Here is an 18474-nt window from a genome sequence, read left to right on the forward strand (position 1 = left end):
TAAATGCAATCCCAAGGAGAAGCAGCTGGCTACCACTCGGCTGATATTTCCTGAGGTTGTTTGGGTCAGTTTGGGTTTTTGGATGCAATGCCATCATATTGTTTCCTTGCAAGAAAAACTGAAGCCACACTTTGGGGGCTCAGGTAAGGCTGCTTCCTCCATCCAGGGCCTCTGGCCTTGCTCATGCCTCTGTCTTCACAGGTGCTTCTGCTGTCAGTCCCTCTGCAGCCCCTGGCCCACAACATAGAGCTCGGGATGGGAAGCAGATCTGTTGGATTCTTTGATTTCAGGGACACAAGGGCTGTTCCAAGAGTCGCCTGCTTTTCTAGGACTCTCATCCAAGCTGCAGAATGAAAGATGCTTAAGTTGAGAGGCTAATCAATTGTGACTTTTTAAAACAGCAATTATTAGACCACTTTAACCCACAATGCACAAATGCTGCATGATACTATGTCATCCCCTGTCTCCTCCTGTGTATGTGCTCTTTATATGTACCATCCAGATTTTAATCTTGTGTTGCCAAATGCTCTGTGCTGTCCGCTCCAAAAACTTTCTTGGGAAGCAAAAATTTTGTTTGTTTAACAGTGGATCAGTATGAATCTGGGTTCACTTGCAGATGGAGACAGATTTGAGAGAAAAGTGTTGTTCCATACTCTGCTGGAGGAAAGGTTTTACCTCTGTTACGCATCTGCTCGGAGTGGTTACGGTGATTTCTGAGTATGCCAAATGGACTGTGGGATGTATATTCTGGTGGTATAAATCTGTCACTCTGGAGGCAGGAGAACTGAGACACAGAATGTGTAAATGAAGTTTCTGAGGTCGCACTGGCAATCTCTAGGGGCACAGGGAGTTTATGAATCAAGACTGATTATAGCAGTGGAGCTAGTCAGGAATATCTCGCGCCGTGGGCCTTCACGCTGAAACGTGCCCTGTGTTGCTGTAACTAATTAAAGTGGTTTAAGGTCAACATAAGGATATATTCCAGAGTTATCTGTGAGTCATTATTGTATTTTAAGTACAGAAACTGCTAAACTGAATTAGCTTTCAACTACAGACAAGCAGTTACGTTCCTATTCTGGCTGCTAGGACTTTAATGATTTGAACTGCTGAATGAAGAGATTTGCAATATGTGACCAGTCATGAAACTAAACCAGATTCAAATATCCCCCAACTGCAGAAGGTCTCACTTGGGCTACTTGCTTTGGGCTTGATTCAGTCAATCCAATGCATTCTCAAGCCCTCTTTGAACAATATCTTAAAGGCAATAGCATTTAATCTTCTATTTCTGCTCTATCTCCTGGGAGATTAGCAGTCTCAATGAAATATTATTTCGTTTAACCACAGACACAGAAATCCTATTACAGATGAACAGGATTTCTACGAGCAGAGCAATTGATAAGATGCCAATAACTGCTGATTGCTGTCAAATGACCAAGCTTAGAAACCAGCAAAGTTAGCTCAGTCTATCCATCCACAGGCTGTCCAAATGGGAACCTGTAGTACTGACTTAAGCACTGAAACCTGAAACTCCTGTCCAGGTACCCTAAGGCTAAACACAAAAGCTCTAGCTCCAGCCCTAGGTTGGGCTAATGATGTTTTAAGACCTGATACCCCTTCATGCATGCGATGGGCAGGAGACGTGCTTGGGAAAGGAACGCTTTTTGCCTTCTAGGGGAGCAGTGAGTGTGCAGGAGACGTGCAAATCTATGCACAGCACTGACATTTAATGCCTGGCAATGCCAACTAGCAAAATGAGATGGAAGTTGCCTCTTTTTTTTTGTTATTTCTGCTAAAATGGGGTGGGTGGGAGAGGGCACTCAGCTGCTGGATGAGGAATATGTTGCTTGTACAAGTTCCTATCTTTAGTAATTGCTTCTCAGCAAATGGATGTTTTAATTGGGCATGGAAAAAGTGGAGACATATATCCTGGAGTTCGGGGGCATGGGAGAAACTGGCTAACTCACTGATTTTTCAAAACGTTTTACCTATAAAAGCGTGATGCTATTGCAGGTTTGCCCCTTTCTTCCCTCATTCCTGTGACTAGTGCTTGAAGCTGCTAATAGCACGTAAAAACCCCACACAGACCAAAAAAAAAGGCATTGTTATACTTGGTGAGGTAGAGCAAGGGAAGGAATGAAGGAAAGGAGACTGTTGGCTGAGTGGGAATAGCTTGTGAATTTGAGACTGGATGCAAACTTGGCCAGAATGAGGAGGTTTAGGTATACAACGTCCGTTTTAGGGAGAGATTTTGAAATTTCCCTCTGTCAGCTGAATGAATTGCAAAGCAGAGGAAGCCCTGGATGCTTAATGAACTTGAAGGAGAAAGATGGATCAGAGTGTTGTGGTTCCCCCGTTATGGCATCTGCTATAAGAGCCGGGGTCAGCATCCGTGCATGGGGATGTGGTGCTCACAGTTGTGGCAACCGCTCCAGTCCTCAGCAGGAGGAGAAGACCAGCAGTGATGTGAGGGGCTCTCAGAGCTTTTGCCACATGCTGATTCCTAAAAGGGTCCTTCTCTGCCTATTGACACTCTTGCTGTGATATTCATATTAGGCCATTCAATGCAAGGTCTGTAAAAGTTCACTCCAAGCAGCTTATTTTAAGTGTGAGAAAACACACAGTGATGTATTGCATCTTAGAACACTGCATCTGGTAATTAATGGGCTAAATTTCTCTTTTGATTATATTGATATAAATTTGGATTCAGTAGGACTACTTTTGATGTCCATTTGTATAAATGGTAAGTCAAATTTGGCTCAAGATATATTTTGTTCTTCCAAATTGCTGTGCATCATAACACTAAGATATATAGGTTTTTTTTCATGAAAGGGATGATTTTATTTACAGTGTTTTTTTTATATTACTCTCTATGCTCTGACAGACTACCATAGAAAGATAATACACCCCATCAAAGCATAAATTAGCCAACAATTTATAATAGACTGTTTTTAAAATCGATCCGTAAAACTGCCAGGGCTTTTGTCTTGCAAGGTGTGACATAGAGCTTCTTTTGAAAACATTTATTCCTGCTAGCAGGCTCTGGAGTAGACAAAGCTGACTTCACACAGTACATAACAACAACAGAAAAGCCAATAACAATATACAGGACTAATTTAAGAATTCTTCAAATGTCAGAATATAATGCATTATTAGAACAGGGAATGAAAAATGGTTTGCATTTTTCAGTGTTTTTGCATGTTTTGTTCAGCGTGTTCCTTTTTTGTCAGTGTGTGAAACTTGGTCTTTATTCTGTCTTCAGGGAGGGAATGCCTGGACACCTGACTTCAGTATCCACGGCTGTCCCTGTACTTACAACACACCGAGTGCTTGTGTACTTACAAGTGCAATTTTATCTCCTGTTAGGCTGGTCTTGCGATCCCTGCTCATGGGGATGATTCATGTGATTTCAGCTGTTCTGTGGCAAGAGTAAAAATACTCCTTGCATGAGGAAAGGTTACCTGAGAAGGGTCTTAATCCTCTTGCGTAGCTTAGATCTTAATGCACTTAGACATCCTCATATCCTAAGAAACTAGAATAACAACACTCTGTACTTACAGGTTGTTACGCTGATCTTTGAGTACTCCCAAATACACATTTCTGTTTCCTGGCTGGTGTATTGGGTTTGCGTGGCAGGGTTTTGGTAGTGGGGTGGGGGCTACAGGGGTGGCTTCTGTGAGAAGCTGCCAGAAGCTTCACCTATGACCGGTAGGGCCAGTGCCAGCCAGCTCCAAGATGGATCCACCGCTGGCCAAGCCCAAGCCCACCAGTGATTGTGGCAGTGCCTCTGGGATAACATATTTAAGAAGGGGTAAAAAAAACCCTGCACAACTGCAGCAGGAGAGAGGTGTGAGAATACGTGAGAGGAAAAACCCTGCAGACACCAAAGTCAGTGGAAGGGGAGCAGGTGCTCCAGGCACCGGAGCAGAGATTCCCCTGCAGCCCATGGTGAAGACCATGGTGAGGCAGGCTGTCCCCCTGCAGCCCATGGAGGTCCACAGAGGAGCAGATATCCATCCACCTGTAGTCTGTGGATGACCCCACGTCAGAGCAGGTGGATGCCCGAAGGAGGCTGCGACCCCATGGGAAGCCCACGCTGGAGCAGGCTCCTGGCAGGACCTGTGGAGCCTCCCTTCTCATGGTTATTTAAAGATGATTATAACCTCAGGGTTACTTCAGAGATTTTAAGAATTAAATGTGGATGTCCTTAGCCCCCCCCCACAAATAAGGGGAGTTCTGTGCCATGAAACCAGCACTGAATTTTCCCTGGGGTGCCTGTCACAGCAGGTATGTAAGTGTAAGTCTTGAGTAAGCCATGGAAAGTTAACCCTTCCTTTTATTCAGGCTGGTAGTCTACTGAAATCTGGGGCAAGGCAATAGAATGAAATAGAGTATTTCACTTGGAACGGACCTACAACAACCACCTGTTCCAACTACAATGTTATCTTTGCCCTGCCATCTGTTCTGCACGTGAACAGGGCGCTTTTCTGGGAAATCTCTTAACAACATTAAATTCCCATCAGGAGTTTAGAAAGCCAACGCAGTGCTATACTTCTGCTTCCCTGGCCTAAAGTAGAAAGTTTCTTACCTTGCTTGGTTGAGCGCGGGTTCACTGCTGGATGTTACAGGAGCTGGAAGACGAAACTGGACCCCTGGTCGGCGGTCAGAGAAACTTCTCCTCACAAACGGCTGAGGATTGGTGGCGCTCAGGGACAGTTTTCTGGTCCGGTCTCCGGGCTGCCGGAAAAGCAGGCTGCTCTTTTGTGAAAGTAGTGAAGCTTCAGGCTGGCTGGTCACCTCCGCAGCGGGTTTGGTGGGTACCAGTGAAGGTCTGGCTTTGAATAAGGAAGAGGTGGCTGGGCAAAATATTGAATGGACGTTGCTGCCCCTTTTGGAGGAGGAGAGCTGGTGCTCGTCTCCAGCATTCAGACTAGCTCTTGGCCCTTTGTAGGAGCGGGATGGGGAGGTTGGTGGGGAGGGGGTGGTGGGGAACGGAGGGGGGCTTGCATCTCGGCGGTAGGCTGGGGAGCCCAGCAGCTGGTATGGTGCTGGTGAGCTTTGCTTGTGCCCCATGGGAGGGCTGAGCGGTTTTCGCTGCAGTGGTGGAGAGGGCAGCTTCTTCTGCGTAGGTGGGCTGGGCACCCTGGGACTTGTGGGGGGACTGGGTTTCCTCTGCATGGTGGGTGAAGTTGGTTGCAGGTTGCTAAAAGCCTGCAGAAAGTGTCGGTGTTGTGTTGGGGGACTGAAAAGACGTTTCTCCGTTGGTGGAGAAGAAGGAGGAGTTCTTGTTGGGGACACCCTCCTGGCAAATGCTGAGCCTTTTTCATTTCTCCTGACCAAATTGGGAGAACCATGCTTCTGGTATTGCACTGAAGTCGCAGGCAAATTAGGCTCCTTGCTCTCTGAGCTGTTGCTGTGTGGTTTTGAAACCCCACTGGGATTTTGAAGAGGAATAATTTTATGGGTTTGCTTGTACAAATCTGCAGCCTGTTTTCTCTGGGTTGCCAGTATCTCCTCCTGGCTAGGGATGTGCACGTTGGTAGGGTTCAGCTCCAGAGAGTACCTCTGCAGTTTCTCGTCCCCTGCTCCGGTATTCCCTAGACCTTTATTAGTGATTCCACTGGGGCCGCTGATATTTTTACTTGGCAGTAAGTCAATGGACTGAAGGGAGGCTTTCATTTTTGGGGAAACTTGTGCTCTTTTAGTTGCATGAAATTCTGTTTTGGTGGAGCTTTTGGCATCTTCTGAAGAGTTTCCTTCTATTCTTGCAGTTTCTTCAGGCTCAGATAAGTCAAAAGAAGTGGCCATTAACATTTCAGGTGGTGGTGGTGGCAAGTTCTCAATGTCTTCATCAGTGTCTTCCTTTGTGTCCTTCTTGCATAATTCTGAAGCTGGCGCAGGAGGAAAGGCATTTGGAAAGCTAGAAGAAACTCCGTTGGTGTTTGAAGTGTTTGTGTCTTCTACTGGTGAAATACGATGCTTAAGATTTAAAGGTGCCAGGCCTCTCTGAAAGGGAATGGTGGGTGGAATGACTGGAAGTCCAAATTTTCTGATGCACTTTATTGGTCCTAAAGATCTTAAAGGTGCGGCTTTTACAAGATCATCAGTAGGACTGAATGTTTCAATAAGTTTTTTGACAGACTGTCGGGGGGCACAGCTGCTGCCAATGAGCATTTGTGTTCCAGGAGGCTCCTTTTCTTTGCCTCCTGATGTCTCGTGGGTAGGCACAGTAGCTCTTAAAGGCCTCCTGCCTCTTTTTTCGTCCAGCTGATTGGCAGGATTTTGATCAACCATAAACAAAGGGACTTTATCCTGGTTAGGCAGGATGCTGAAATTTTTTGAGAGGCATGCCTTCAGTTTGCTAGAGGCCTTAGCTGTAACTTGCTCATCATGTAAATAAGGTGCTGTCCTTGATCTCCAAGGCTCTGGATTGTTATCTGTGTCCTTCTTCTCATAAAACATTTCCAGCCTTTTGCTGAGCTCTTTTTGAGTTCTCTGAAGCTCTAGGAGGGTTGGGTCCTCTGCCTGGCTTCTGAGGGACTCCTCTGACCTGGACCGTCGTTGCTTTCCGAAGGTTTTCTGGCTGCCCGTTGCTGTACTGGGCCTTGTTGTTAGGACTGCTCTTCCGCTCTCATCCTCTATCCATTCTTTACGCCCAGATTTAGCTGGGACAAACTTGATTTTTTCACTGATGGCATCTTTCATCTTGAGAATAATTTCATCTGTCTCTGCATTCTCTGTCCTTTTAATGGACTGCCTGTGTATGTTATCAGTAACTGCAGGTGAAGATAGGGGCCTCCTTGGCAGGGCATCCTTCCCCATATCTGATAAACTTGTGTTGTCGTCATCCTCCCCCAAGGTGCTCCCTTCATCATCGTCATCATTATCATCATCAGGGAAGTCTGTTGATTCACAGGTTTTGAAATGTTCACCTTCCTGAGTAGAGTCAGACTGGAAGGAGTTATAGGAACGGCTTTGGCTCAAGCTTGCATATTGGGCCATGGTAGAAATGCCTTCTGGTACTCCACCCTGACAAGAAGTCACTTCTCTACTCTGCACAGATGAAAAAAATATATCTTTAAAATGCCTTTCAAGTGCACAGTCGTGGGATGCAGCTGTGCCCGGTGACATTGCCCCATCACGCATGTGCTCCACTGTTCTGGCATGCTTTTGGGACAGATGTCCGTGTGCACAGGAATCACAGCATGCTTGTCCTCCATGGTGGCTGAGAGCACTGAACTCTTTGAGGGATTCGTTGTCCACACCAATGCCACTGTCCTCAGAACAGAGAGTCCTGTCATCACCGTGGGACTGAGAGGATCCCACTGTTGAGGCTTCAAGCAGCCTTACCGCCCGTAGCAGGCGCGCATCAAAGCTATGCTTTGCTTTCAGTTTTCCTTCCAAGTTGCTTGCAGCAGACTGCAGGTAGCTGCAAGTCTCCTGCAGGGCGTCGGAGGTGAGGGAGGCCAGTGTACCACTCAGTAACTGCATTTTATTGACTGTGTACTGCAGTAGTTGTTGCAGAAGATCAGGATGCTCCTTCAAATCACCTTTTTCTGCTGGCCATGCCAGATTCCCACCTACGTCTTTGAGAAGACTTTCCCCATCATTGGCAATTTCTTCCAAGAGCTGGTTGATTTCATCAAAGCGAAGCACGAGAAAGGTTACCATCTGCTGTAGGAAGAGTTGAGTTTGGGTAGCCTGGTTGGCCATATGAAGTATAATTTCGTACTTTGAGAGGTTGGGATTTAAGTAGGCATATGCACTCTGATGAGCCTTAACAAGCAGTTCTGGGAAATCTACCTTTTTCTCTGTCTCACACATGGGCAAAATGGACTTTTCTTTAATTTTGCTAGGTCGACCTTGCTTTGCCAGCTTATGATTTTTTTGCTTCTTTCCTTTCTTTGGGATTTGCTTTGCATTGCTTTCATTCTTGTCATCCCAAATGAAAGCTGACACTTCCGATTCACAGGAGCTTTGCTTTCTGATCTGTATGGCCTCAGCGATACGTTTTTGAGACTCAATCAGTTCGGACATAACAACTTCAGCATCTGTGGCTGTCCTCTCAATTTTCTTGTCTGCCCTGGAAATCTGGGGATCTGAATGAGCCTTGGAAGATAACTGCAAATTATCATTTTCATCCTGCTTTGATAGTTTATCCTCCTTTTCTCTCAGGTAGTCTTTCCTCTGGATCCCATGTTGGTGGAATTCATCAATATTGTAGCAAGATGAACCTTTAACAAGCAGTGGGATTCCTTTATCTCCTGGATCAACACGCAAAATACTTTTGGGTTTGTTCAAAGCCTTAAGACCACTTCTTGCAATAGTATTAGCAACCTCACTGTGAGAGGGTGTGCAGCCCATCCTTTCTGCGTCTTTGGCTTTATTTTTGATTAAAAATCCAGATAAACTAGGGAAAATACAAAAAAGAATTGAACTCACTGTTCCATCCTGAACTGCAGACTGGACTTTTTCTCATGAGCTTTCCATCACGATCCCAGTTTTGTTGTCAGTTTTCATTGCCATTTGCCTCGAAATCTCACGTGCTTACTGCCCAGGATCTTCTCTTGGAGTTGTGCACTATCCCATTGTACATTCCCACTCAGGTTTTGTTCTTCAATTCAAAAAAGGAGTGTGAAAGCTTTGCTGGATTTAGAGCTAATGGATTAAGAGGACTTGCGTTGCCTCACTTCTGTCTTGACAGATGTCCACTACAAATAAGATTTTAAGCTCATTAGGGTAAGCAGGCACCAGCCAGTCAGCACCCATGTTGTATTTATAAAGGCAGATTTTCTTCTGCACTATGGGAGGAGAAAGGACTTGGTACCTGTCCCTCCTTTTTTCCTTTGTTGTAAATGCATAACATGCATTGAATGCAGAGATCCAAAGGAAGAGACTGTATTTGGAAAGCTTTTTGAAGGGAAATTATTTGAACACGTGTGTAAGTGCCAGTAGATACTCCTTAGCCAAGAGGAAGTTGACTGTGACTGAGTACATGTCCACTGGAGAGTACAAGACATGAAATCAAATGGGTTAGAGATGCCTGTTAGAATTTTGCATGAGGGACTTCAAAATTTTCCCCTCCTTGCAAGTGACAAGCTGTTTACTCTTCCCTTCTAAGACTTCCAAATGAGATTTTTATTTTTTAGTTCCCTTTGGAAGAAAATTCTTAGAAAGTATTTTTTTTCTCTTCTAGATAGCCCAACCTGAAAAGCCAAACTGCACAATAACAGTATTTGTAGAATAAGTTTTGCATATGTTGTTAAGATGGTGTCTGCATCTAGTGGATCTAAACTGTAGAATTTCAGATTAAAAAATAATTAAACGAAAAGTCATTTTTTTCCTTCCTCTGAGTGTCCTGGGATAAAATTTGAATGTGTTCTTTGCAGTCACAAAAGTGGCTTGCTTACTTGTATTTCTTTTTCATTGGCTAGAGCTTAGTTCTCTTAACTGCAAGACTTTGTGTTAGAACTCTAAGAAAAAAAGCTAACAAATTAAAAATATACACCCATTTCTGGGAAAAAAAACCAACTGCTGTTTGAATCACTTCTGAGGTCAGTACATGACAGAATAATCCCTCTCTGAAAGAGAAATGAAAGAAGTCAAAGTAGGAATTGGATGAAACAGAAGATACATGTCTTTTCCAAGTATTTATTTATGAAGGGTGGTATTTGGTTGAGGGTGATAACAGCAATCACCCCCAATTTCCCTCTTCATTACCCAGACTGGCCTAAGTGGATTTGTCTTTTAATTTCTGGATGCAGCTTTTCTACAGAGTGTTACCATTTCTCAGTGTCGCAAAGGTTACAGACAATGGTGGCCAACTCTAATGCTGGCTAGAAGCCTACAGCTTCTTTCTAGCAATGTGATTTCTAACTGTGTGGTCATGGGTATCTCGTCTGATTTCCAAAAATCTTTGCGTGCTGCCAAGCCTATAAAACAGACTTTAAGGAACTGATTACATGATTCGTTCCTTGGTGCTGGACTGCAATAGCTGATTATCTGCATAGAAAGTTGTTATGCTCTGTAGACTGGTCGTTTAAATCTCATTTTCTGTTCAACAGGGGCACCAAAATTACCTGTTTTACAGGGGACAAGGCATGACAGTGATTCCCAGGAAAATTTTTAAAACTCTATGTGCTTTCTCTAAAGTAATTTTTCTAGAACACATAAATTGTACTTAATATACATGATGGCATAGCAACTTCCCTCAATGTTTTTCTGGAAAGAATCAGGTAATTACTTCTTGGCTCTGCTTCTTGCAAGTCACTGCTGCTCACAAGCTCACTGGCTGCTTCTGCATCTTGCCATGATGTGGTTTCTACACGATGGCCCCAGCTCTTTTCACATTCCCTTTTAGGCACATATCTAATGTGTTCAAAGTGGAGAAATGGAGCAGATTTAGGCAGCTGCTTACCCTAGTAATCTGAACAGTCAGGATGCTATAGCCCTCCACAGTAAGTCAAGGAAAACACAGATCAAGCAACTAGCCTTAGTGCACCTCTTCTGTTTACAGTGGGAGTTGAGAGATATCCTTATGTAGCTGCATAATATTTGTGCTATAAAATCTCTTGGGACTTTTCTTCAAAAAGCAGCTCCAACAGTTCCATTGTTTGCACTGGGAATTTTGGCGGCTAACTCCATGTGAGTTGTTTGTTGTATCTGGGAAGTTCTTTTTCTTCACTATTTCCTTTGATTTTACAGTCATGTCACTTTTGTTTGAGTTGTTTTTTTCTTTTCTTCTAATTATTTTCAGGCCATGCATTAGCATCTTACTGGAAATACATGCATGGCTAGAAAAATGCAAAACCCTGGCTTATGATTATTTATTATGTACTCATTTATTATTTGAAACATTAATATTAAACCAATATTCAGTTTATTGTTTATTTCTTATGAAATAGAGATCCAGGGTAATGGAAAATGTGTTTCTAACAAGGCTTCTGTTTTATCCTAACTTTAATTGCAGTTTGCATGTATATGCAATAGGACTATTTAATGTTGCGTCAAATTTTTTAGCTTCTGTGAGAGAGCAGGGACTTTGGCGCACCTCTTTTCAACCACTTATGAAACTGAATTTTCCTCATCAATATTCTTGTTTCTAAGTAGCTATGTATTTCTTTGAATATCTGAGGCACTTTAGAAAAACCCAGATGCTTTACCTCATAGAAAATGATAAAGAAAATGCTTTGTCTCACGGTCACGCAACAAAAGAGAAGATAAAATGGGTAAGTTAGGTAAAAAAAGCAGTGGTAGAAGAGAATACTGATGAGGAAAATGATAGGGAAATATTTTTTAGTGTAAGGGGATTAGATTAATTTGTAATCTGTAATTTATAATTGCTTTATGTTGATGTTATTCCTACTGCAGTTACTATAGTAATGTATTTTGGTTTACAGTGCTACTGTTTGCAGGGCACGAGTTGAAAAGGGGAAGAGTCATGTTCAAGCAGATGCCCAAGTGTTGTTACCGGTGGACTTGCTGACAAGCGATTTTACAAGCGCACCAGATGAACACAAAACTATGTTTGAGGAACAGACCCTAGGAAAGCACCAAAAATAAGATAATTAAGAGATTAAGGGAGGCTTTCCCTTGCATGTGGACTTTGGGTACATTGCCTTTGTTCTTCCTTTTATATACTTTCTTCCTACCGTTAAAACTGGCAGTATTCTCATTTTGAGGGAGCTGCCTGGTCACGCAGTGCTCCTGAAGGGAAGAACTTAAATGTTCAAATCCTGTCAGACATAGCTGGTGCAACAGATGATAAAAACCAAAGACTAGTCTGAAAGTGGCACTGTAAGTGCCCTGGAAAAGGCAAGAATAAGGTCAGAACCTGGACAGAGATGTGCAGTACTCAGACCCCAGAGGTGTTACCAGTGCTGTAACTGTGGGATGGATTTTAGGGCCTTATGAAGAAAGAGTCAGTCGATGAGAAACTGTATGAAATTTCAGTGTAAAACTAGTAACATAAGCTTAAAAATTTTAGAAACATGGAAAAATTATGAGAGACTGCTTTTGAGAGGCTGCAGGATTTAAAAGGGGAATGCACATAAATGTTCATATTGGGTCTTAAAAATTTAAGGTTTGTATTTGTGGATGACTTCTGGGGAAATGGAATTTCTGCTCACTGAGGAATTACGAAGAGCTTGAGTGATAACAACAACTTTAAAGAGCTATTTTACTCTGAAAGAAACCTGTTTTTTCTTCTTTTATATCACCAAATTGAATATAAGCAGGGAGCTGCTCATATTGCTGGCCTAGATAGCACTAAGTAAATAAGAAATTGCTGCTTTTTATTTCAGCTTCTTCTGCAGAGCTGATGCTGTTCTGGGAGATGGAGTAGATTCTCTCCCTTCTGTAATCACTAACTGAAATACATACAAAGCTTCATCCTGTTTTCCCTGTGGAAAACTGTTGACAGTGGTAAGGAATAGGAATATCATGGTTTGAAGGAAATCTAGTTCGAAGAGAATTAAATGAAATCAGTGAGTCTACACAGAGTCTTTATTAGTGGTGATGGTGCAAGTGAAAGACAAAATTCATGTTGACTCTGGGTGAGGAATAAACTTTGCAGAACTGGCTGTCTGAAGCTCAACTCATGCCTTCTCTTTTTTTATTTCTGAGTACATTGCTTCAGACATTGCATGAGATAATAAATACGAACTCAGTGCTTTCAAACACCTGTTTTGCAAGAGCAGAACTTTTTTTTTTTTAAAGAGCAGCAGGACAAGAAAAAACAGTTGTTGAAAACAGGTAGGAAAGCGGTTTCATTTTCCAGCAAAAATAATTCATAAAGGAATTAACAGAGGAAGAAATATAAGTTGGAACACTCAGTTGACCCAAAGGAGTCAAGAAAAATTGTATGAGTTTAACACCACTTGAGCATAGCAGTAGTTTTGTGAGGTCTATTTATATTCGTATGTTATTTTTAGAATGCATGTTCTGGTCACTTGGTCATAGTTTCTCTTTGCTGAGAAATCCATGGGCATTTAAAAGCTTACTACCTGTTGTAACTAATACATTCACTGATGTTTGCAGTGGTTAAGACAGTGACTGCCAAAAGGTAAGAGTTAGAACCAAGAATTGTGTGAAACAGCATAAAGCTTTAAGAATAGATTTTCTGAGTTATGCAAATCTAGAAGGGGACAGTCCCATCAGCCTAGTCGGTCATTACATCAGTTCTCACAAGTGGAAGCAGGTTGTGGTGTAATTTCAAGGAAATCGAGTTCCTATCAGGTGACGGACTGGCAATTCAAAAGGCAGGCAGTGGCTTCTGTAATTTCTAGTGGAAGGTGTGGTAGAATTGATTTGGGATCCAGAAGTGAGGTCTAGGTGATTTGCATTCCTGAAAAATACCCCAGGATGCTATAGAAAAGAGAGCAGCTATTTAGCCTCATGCTTCTTCCAGTACCCAGTAGGTTCCCTCACCTAAATCGTCTCAGGGTTTCCATTAACGTTGAGATAAACAGAGGATTCCTCCTGGCTTCCTCTTGCAGAGTGTCTCAAACCACAATGTGTGCACTGATAGCTGTGTGAAACCACGTCAAACCCGCACGTAGCCTGGAGCATGGCAGCTGCTGCTCAGCAGTATGGTGTGCCGGGGCAGCCGTCTTGGCGCGAGTCCTGATGCATGCGTGTGGGGAGCAGGCATTTACTCTGAAGAGGAGATGATCTTTCACTGCCTGGGCACTAATGAGAGAGGAGCCAAGTGGCTCTTGATGAAGTGCTAGGCTCGAGGATGTGAATCCAGAAACTCTGAGGAGCTGGGAGTTGGCACACCTAGTAGAAACTGGGAAGGGCAATTTACAAGGCTGGGCACTGGCTGATGCTTGGAGGGAGGAAGGGTGGTGTGTCTCTCAGGAAATAATGGGCAGGGCTTGAAAAACCGACAATGACCTCTTTTGTAGGATAGCCTCTTTAGTAGGATAGAAATGTCCTGACTGCAGGTTGATGTACACCTTCCTGGTTTCACACCCAGCTCTGAGGGTAGCTCCTGGAGTATCTGTCATCTTTTGAACCTGCTTGCGGTCCCAAAGCCCTGCTGAAAGTGCTACGTAATTGTGCTCACTTTCAGAACCTCTCTGCTGCCCTAGTCCTCGCTCTAGAGTGGCTCAACCTGAAGCTACAACGTCTTCCAAAGCCATTTAAATGATCCCTTTCCTCTGACATGTATATTTGTGAAGATGAAGGAACAGGTTGGTAATGCCCTATTTCTGCCAAAAGGAGAGAAAAGAAATGAAAAAATATTTTAGTTAAACAGGCTTGTTGCTCACAAGCATTGTTTCCCCATCTTCCTCCCGAGGTGCTCATTGCTGCTGCACCCATTGTTTTGAGCTCTCCAGGTGCTCAGCAACTTTGCTGCACTTGGCAGCACCGAATGAGTCAGACAGGATAGGCTGAACACACTTTTATTTAGACTTGTATCCTGGCACGTAGGAGTGGCTGGAAAACATATTGTGAAAAGGCACAGAATGAGGTTTAAAGATTATTTTTTTAAAATTTCCATTGCAGGGCCTAGAGGTAGAAGTCAGGACAGGCAGGGGTTTTGTCAGGCAATGGTGACCAGTCTCCTTTGCCATTGCAGCACAAAGTCACAGGACTCACTCTGAGCTAAAATATTTGGAGTTTTTGCCTTTACTGCTCCAACCAGAAGGATGATCTAGAACCTGAGATGCTTGGTTAGGTGCTTGCTTTCATTTTCTAGCATAAAAGTGTTCACACAGTTTTATCTTCATATTCAATATTACCTTTGAATTCACTCAATATTTTCTATGGTTTATGGCAGATGGCAACCATACCCTCTGTCTCAGCTTTCATTCTGCTGCATTAAACAAGCCACGCTCTGGTAACCTCCTAAAATAGAGTGTTCTTTTTCTTGACTGCCCTAGCAAATAATTTCTAGACGTGCACGTTTAGCTTCCCCTCACTGAAGAAGTGTGGTCAGAACCACGTGCAATTTCCCAGGGAGATGGCAGAACCTACAGCAGGAAAGTGTTCATGCCAGCAAGTCTCCAGTTATGCACCCTAAGATAAGTGTTTGCTTTTTATGCCATTGCATTGTATTGGTAATGACAATTACCAATATTGGTAATGACAGCTGTGTAGCTGTCAACTACAGTCGCATCTTTCTCTTCCTCCGTCACTTCCATACGATGATCCTGTACATCAACCTTATTAGTTCATCCCTTTTTAAGAGCAATTCTTTCAATTTTTTTTGGTCTCATCAGTTTGCTGGTTTTTCTGCCAAAATCATTAAAGGAAAATACGAAACAAAGATTAGTGCCAAGGGTAATACCCCAGGATGTCACCAGTAACCTCCCTCAGGCCAGTATGTTCCACTCAACTCTACTCAACTCTGTTTCCCCCTGTACTTGCGCTTCACCCCCATTGAAGTTCTCCTAAATTCTGGTCTTCTCCAGAATTGCTAGTAATTTCCATTTCAGGCACTTCACTAAAATCCATTATTCAGTATCAGCCATAAAACATTTCCTTTGCCCAGAACATCAAGCATCTCAAAAAAGACAGACATCAACTGCCAATCCTAAGCTCCCATTTGATCTCATTTATATCCATGTCTCTGGTTATACTTCAAACTCTTTTTCTAAAGTACCCTTGAGGTGAAAATAGCAGGCCTGCATTTTCTGGGATCACAGTTTTTCTTTGCCTTTTCTGAAGTATGGAACATTTCTAAGAAATGGAAGAATGATCTTAGCTCTTCTCTAGACATCTGTTTACTATCAAAACTGCAACTCCATGTTCCACTTCTTTCGGTTTTCAAGTCTCTGTGATCTGACAGCACTTGCAGCTCTTGACTTTTCCAGTACTTCATTTGAGGTAATTTCCACTTGTCATTCCCATTATTTATCCTGCTCCCCCCTTCCCTGACCCCCTGCCCAATAATATTATCACTCGAAAAACAACAACAAAAACCAGATTATAAACATCAGGTATATTTACTTAATAGTGATCCCCATCGAGCATAAAAATATAGCAGGACTTGTCTGAGTTTTTGTCCAGGTCTAGTTCCCCTCAAGTAGCCTGGGCTCAAGCTATATGAAAATGGTTTTACCACTGCATCGGTTTCTTAGAGATTACCAGTCTTTGGATTTAGATCCTTATTAGGTTGACAGCACCGGACAAGCACCCCCTGAAAAGCCCTCTTGGAAATTGCTACTTTCGTTCCCCAACTGGTTATGAAAATAACTGGGAAGCCCAGATTTCTGAGTTCTGAGCCTAAATCTACCAGGGATTATGTGTGACCTTAAGCAAGTCCCTTTACGCAGCTGTTGGTGCATAAACGTTTTATGGTGTTAAGCATTCATGAGTACTTGGCACCTCAAATCCTCACTTAAGAAGCACCGTGCCGCCATCTCTCTCTGCTCCCCATCTTCTCCTCCTGGCCATACCTCCTGTATAACTCCTATCCCTGTTTTCCTTTGAGTGCGTGAGCTGTGTGGAGCACAGGGATCATTTCCCTGCTCATCCACAGACTGAAGCTGCCTGATCTGCAGTTTGCTGGCCTATAATTTTCCCTTGATCTTGTAAGCGCTGGTCAGGGCCATCGCTGCTGCAGTTCTGCTGCGGGATGACCATGGGCCGGGGCAGTGGATTCAGCTGGCAGGCCCGGTCCTCTGCGCCCCCCTGGCCGCTTTCCAGGCCTGTCCCCACTCGGGACAAATGACAGCCTGTGCGCCCAGCGGGCCAAACCTTCTCCGGCTCTGGCTGGCCGCCACCCTGGGCAAAACACAATCTCCGGCCTGTGTGTGAGGGGGGAGTATGTGTGTGTGGGAGTGCGTGTAAGGGAGAATGCACAGAAACGCCTTCAGTGCTCACACCCGGCCGCCTGTCGTTTCTCTTCTGGGAAACGCACAGCCTGTCCCGCTGCGCCCACAGCGCTAACGGTGGTTTCCCACCTCCTACCTCAGCCTGCCCGCTTCGTGACCGCTCCGGCACACCTGCCCCAGCCCCCAGGCAGAGGCGCCGCCGGGCCCTGCCCAGGGCGGCTGGCGCTGCCCGCCGCCGGGCCGGGGAGGAGGCGGTGCGAGGAGGGCGGTGCTGGCCGCCGATAGGCCGGTGGGCGGGGAGGGGCGGGGCGGTGGCCGCGCAGGGGCGGGGCCGGGGCCTCGCTCACTTCCCTCAGCTGCGGGCGGGCGCGGGAGGCCCCGGCAGTGCCCGGCCGCGCCCCTCCCCGCGGGCGGCAGGTACGGACGGACGGGGTGGGGGACGGACAGGGAACACGGGACGCGACAGCCGCCTCCCCGCACCTCCCGCGGGGTACCGGCACCGGGACCGGCGCTCTCCTGCCCTCCCTCCGCGCGGGGTGGGGGCGGGGGGGCCGCCGCAGCGGGCGGGCCGCGTCCGGCCGTGGCCCCGCGCCATCCCTCACTCCCGCCCCATCCCCCTCCCGGCAGGTGGGGGCACCTGAGGGGGCCGTGGGTCCCCCCCGCGGGCCGGGGTTGCGTGGGGCCAGGCGGGAGCAGCCTGTGGGGGGGGGGGGGGGGAGGCGCGGTGAGGCGGTACCGGGCGCCCCAGTCCGCTGAGGCGGCGGTGGCTGGGATCCCCCGGGCCGCGTCTGAGCCCCCCCGGGCTGCTGCGGGGGAGCCGGCCTGGGCGGCGGCGAACCTGAACTCTCCTGAACTTCCAGCTTCTCACAGCGAAGCGGCGCGTCGCGGGAGGGCCCCGCACACCGGTGGAAAAAACCAGCCTTGAGCGCACCTGTGTAGGGCTAATGGGTCAGTGTGTGCGCGTTAGGGGCAAGCAGGTAGCGTACGTGCAAGGGTCTTGTCCTCTGAACTTGACTTTTCTTCCTGAGCACGTACAAGTTAGTCCATTATACGTGGTTATTGTCAAAAATAGCGTCACGCTTGTGGCAAGTTCTGGTATTAAAGCATACTTGTATTTCACAACTTGAAGTGCTTTAGCATTTGCAAGTTTTTTATAGTGCATGCAGGAAAACTTTGTGCTTTGGCACAAACTGCAAATTACAAAATCTGGAATATGTGAAATATGAATATGTGAAAAAGTTGGATCCTGTATTATACAACTTTTTTTTTTATATATACATGCACTTCTCTGTAACGTGTGGGTATCAGTAAACCTGCAGTTGTTCTTCAGTCTTGTCAACATAAGTGCACGTGCATCTGATGACTCCTTCAAGTTTTCTTATTTTTTTTCCAATGATATTTCTGTTTTTCATTTTCAGATTTAATTCAGTATAGAAGAACATATGGCTGGCAAATAGTAAGTATGATACTCTCTGCTCTGCTAAACTGTGCTTAGCGGTAGTTTGGCAATGCTGTGAACAGGAAAATTCTGTCCTTTCACTGAATTTCTCCAACTGTTTCTGTCTGTCTAAACTCACTACTGTTGGGAAGTCATTGCTCTTCTGGAAGACCTTCTATTCCATTTCACCAGGACTTCCCACCTGAGTCTGTGTGTCTTGGATATTATTAATACCTCAGGCAGTTGTGTTTTTGC

At 45.0% G+C, this 18474-nt stretch overlaps 2 protein-coding genes across 9 annotated transcripts in view; one reads left to right on the forward strand and one right to left on the reverse strand.

Annotated features, from left to right (window-relative positions):
- Positions 1 to 213: 213 nt before the first annotated feature.
- On the reverse strand, positions 214 to 8361 carry PCARE (photoreceptor cilium actin regulator). The gene is made up of 2 exons (XM_075088678.1): positions 4586 to 8361; positions 214 to 343 (listed from the first exon to the last, which is right to left on the reverse strand). The coding sequence occupies exons 1-2, from the start codon at positions 8359 to 8361 to the stop codon at positions 214 to 216; spliced, it is 3906 nt and encodes a 1301-aa protein (XP_074944779.1).
- Positions 8362 to 17103: 8742 nt separating this feature from the next.
- CLIP4 (CAP-Gly domain containing linker protein family member 4) overlaps positions 17104 to 18474 on the forward strand; it is a 37691-nt gene continuing 36320 nt past the window's right edge. For 4 of the 8 annotated variants that reach the window (XM_075088687.1, XM_075088688.1, XM_075088682.1 and 1 more), the window contains exons 1-2: positions 17104 to 17198; positions 18200 to 18237. The gene's annotated coding sequence lies outside the window, so the exon portion shown is untranslated. Of the gene's footprint in view, positions 17199 to 17512; positions 17759 to 18199; positions 18238 to 18474 lie in introns of those variants that run through there. The other 4 variants (XM_075088683.1, XM_075088681.1, XM_075088685.1 and 1 more) reach the window with 2 other exon arrangements.

This window comes from Phalacrocorax aristotelis, chromosome 3 (assembly GCF_949628215.1).
Source record: "Phalacrocorax aristotelis chromosome 3, bGulAri2.1, whole genome shotgun sequence".
Classification (NCBI taxonomy): domain Eukaryota; kingdom Metazoa; phylum Chordata; class Aves; order Suliformes; family Phalacrocoracidae; genus Phalacrocorax; species Phalacrocorax aristotelis.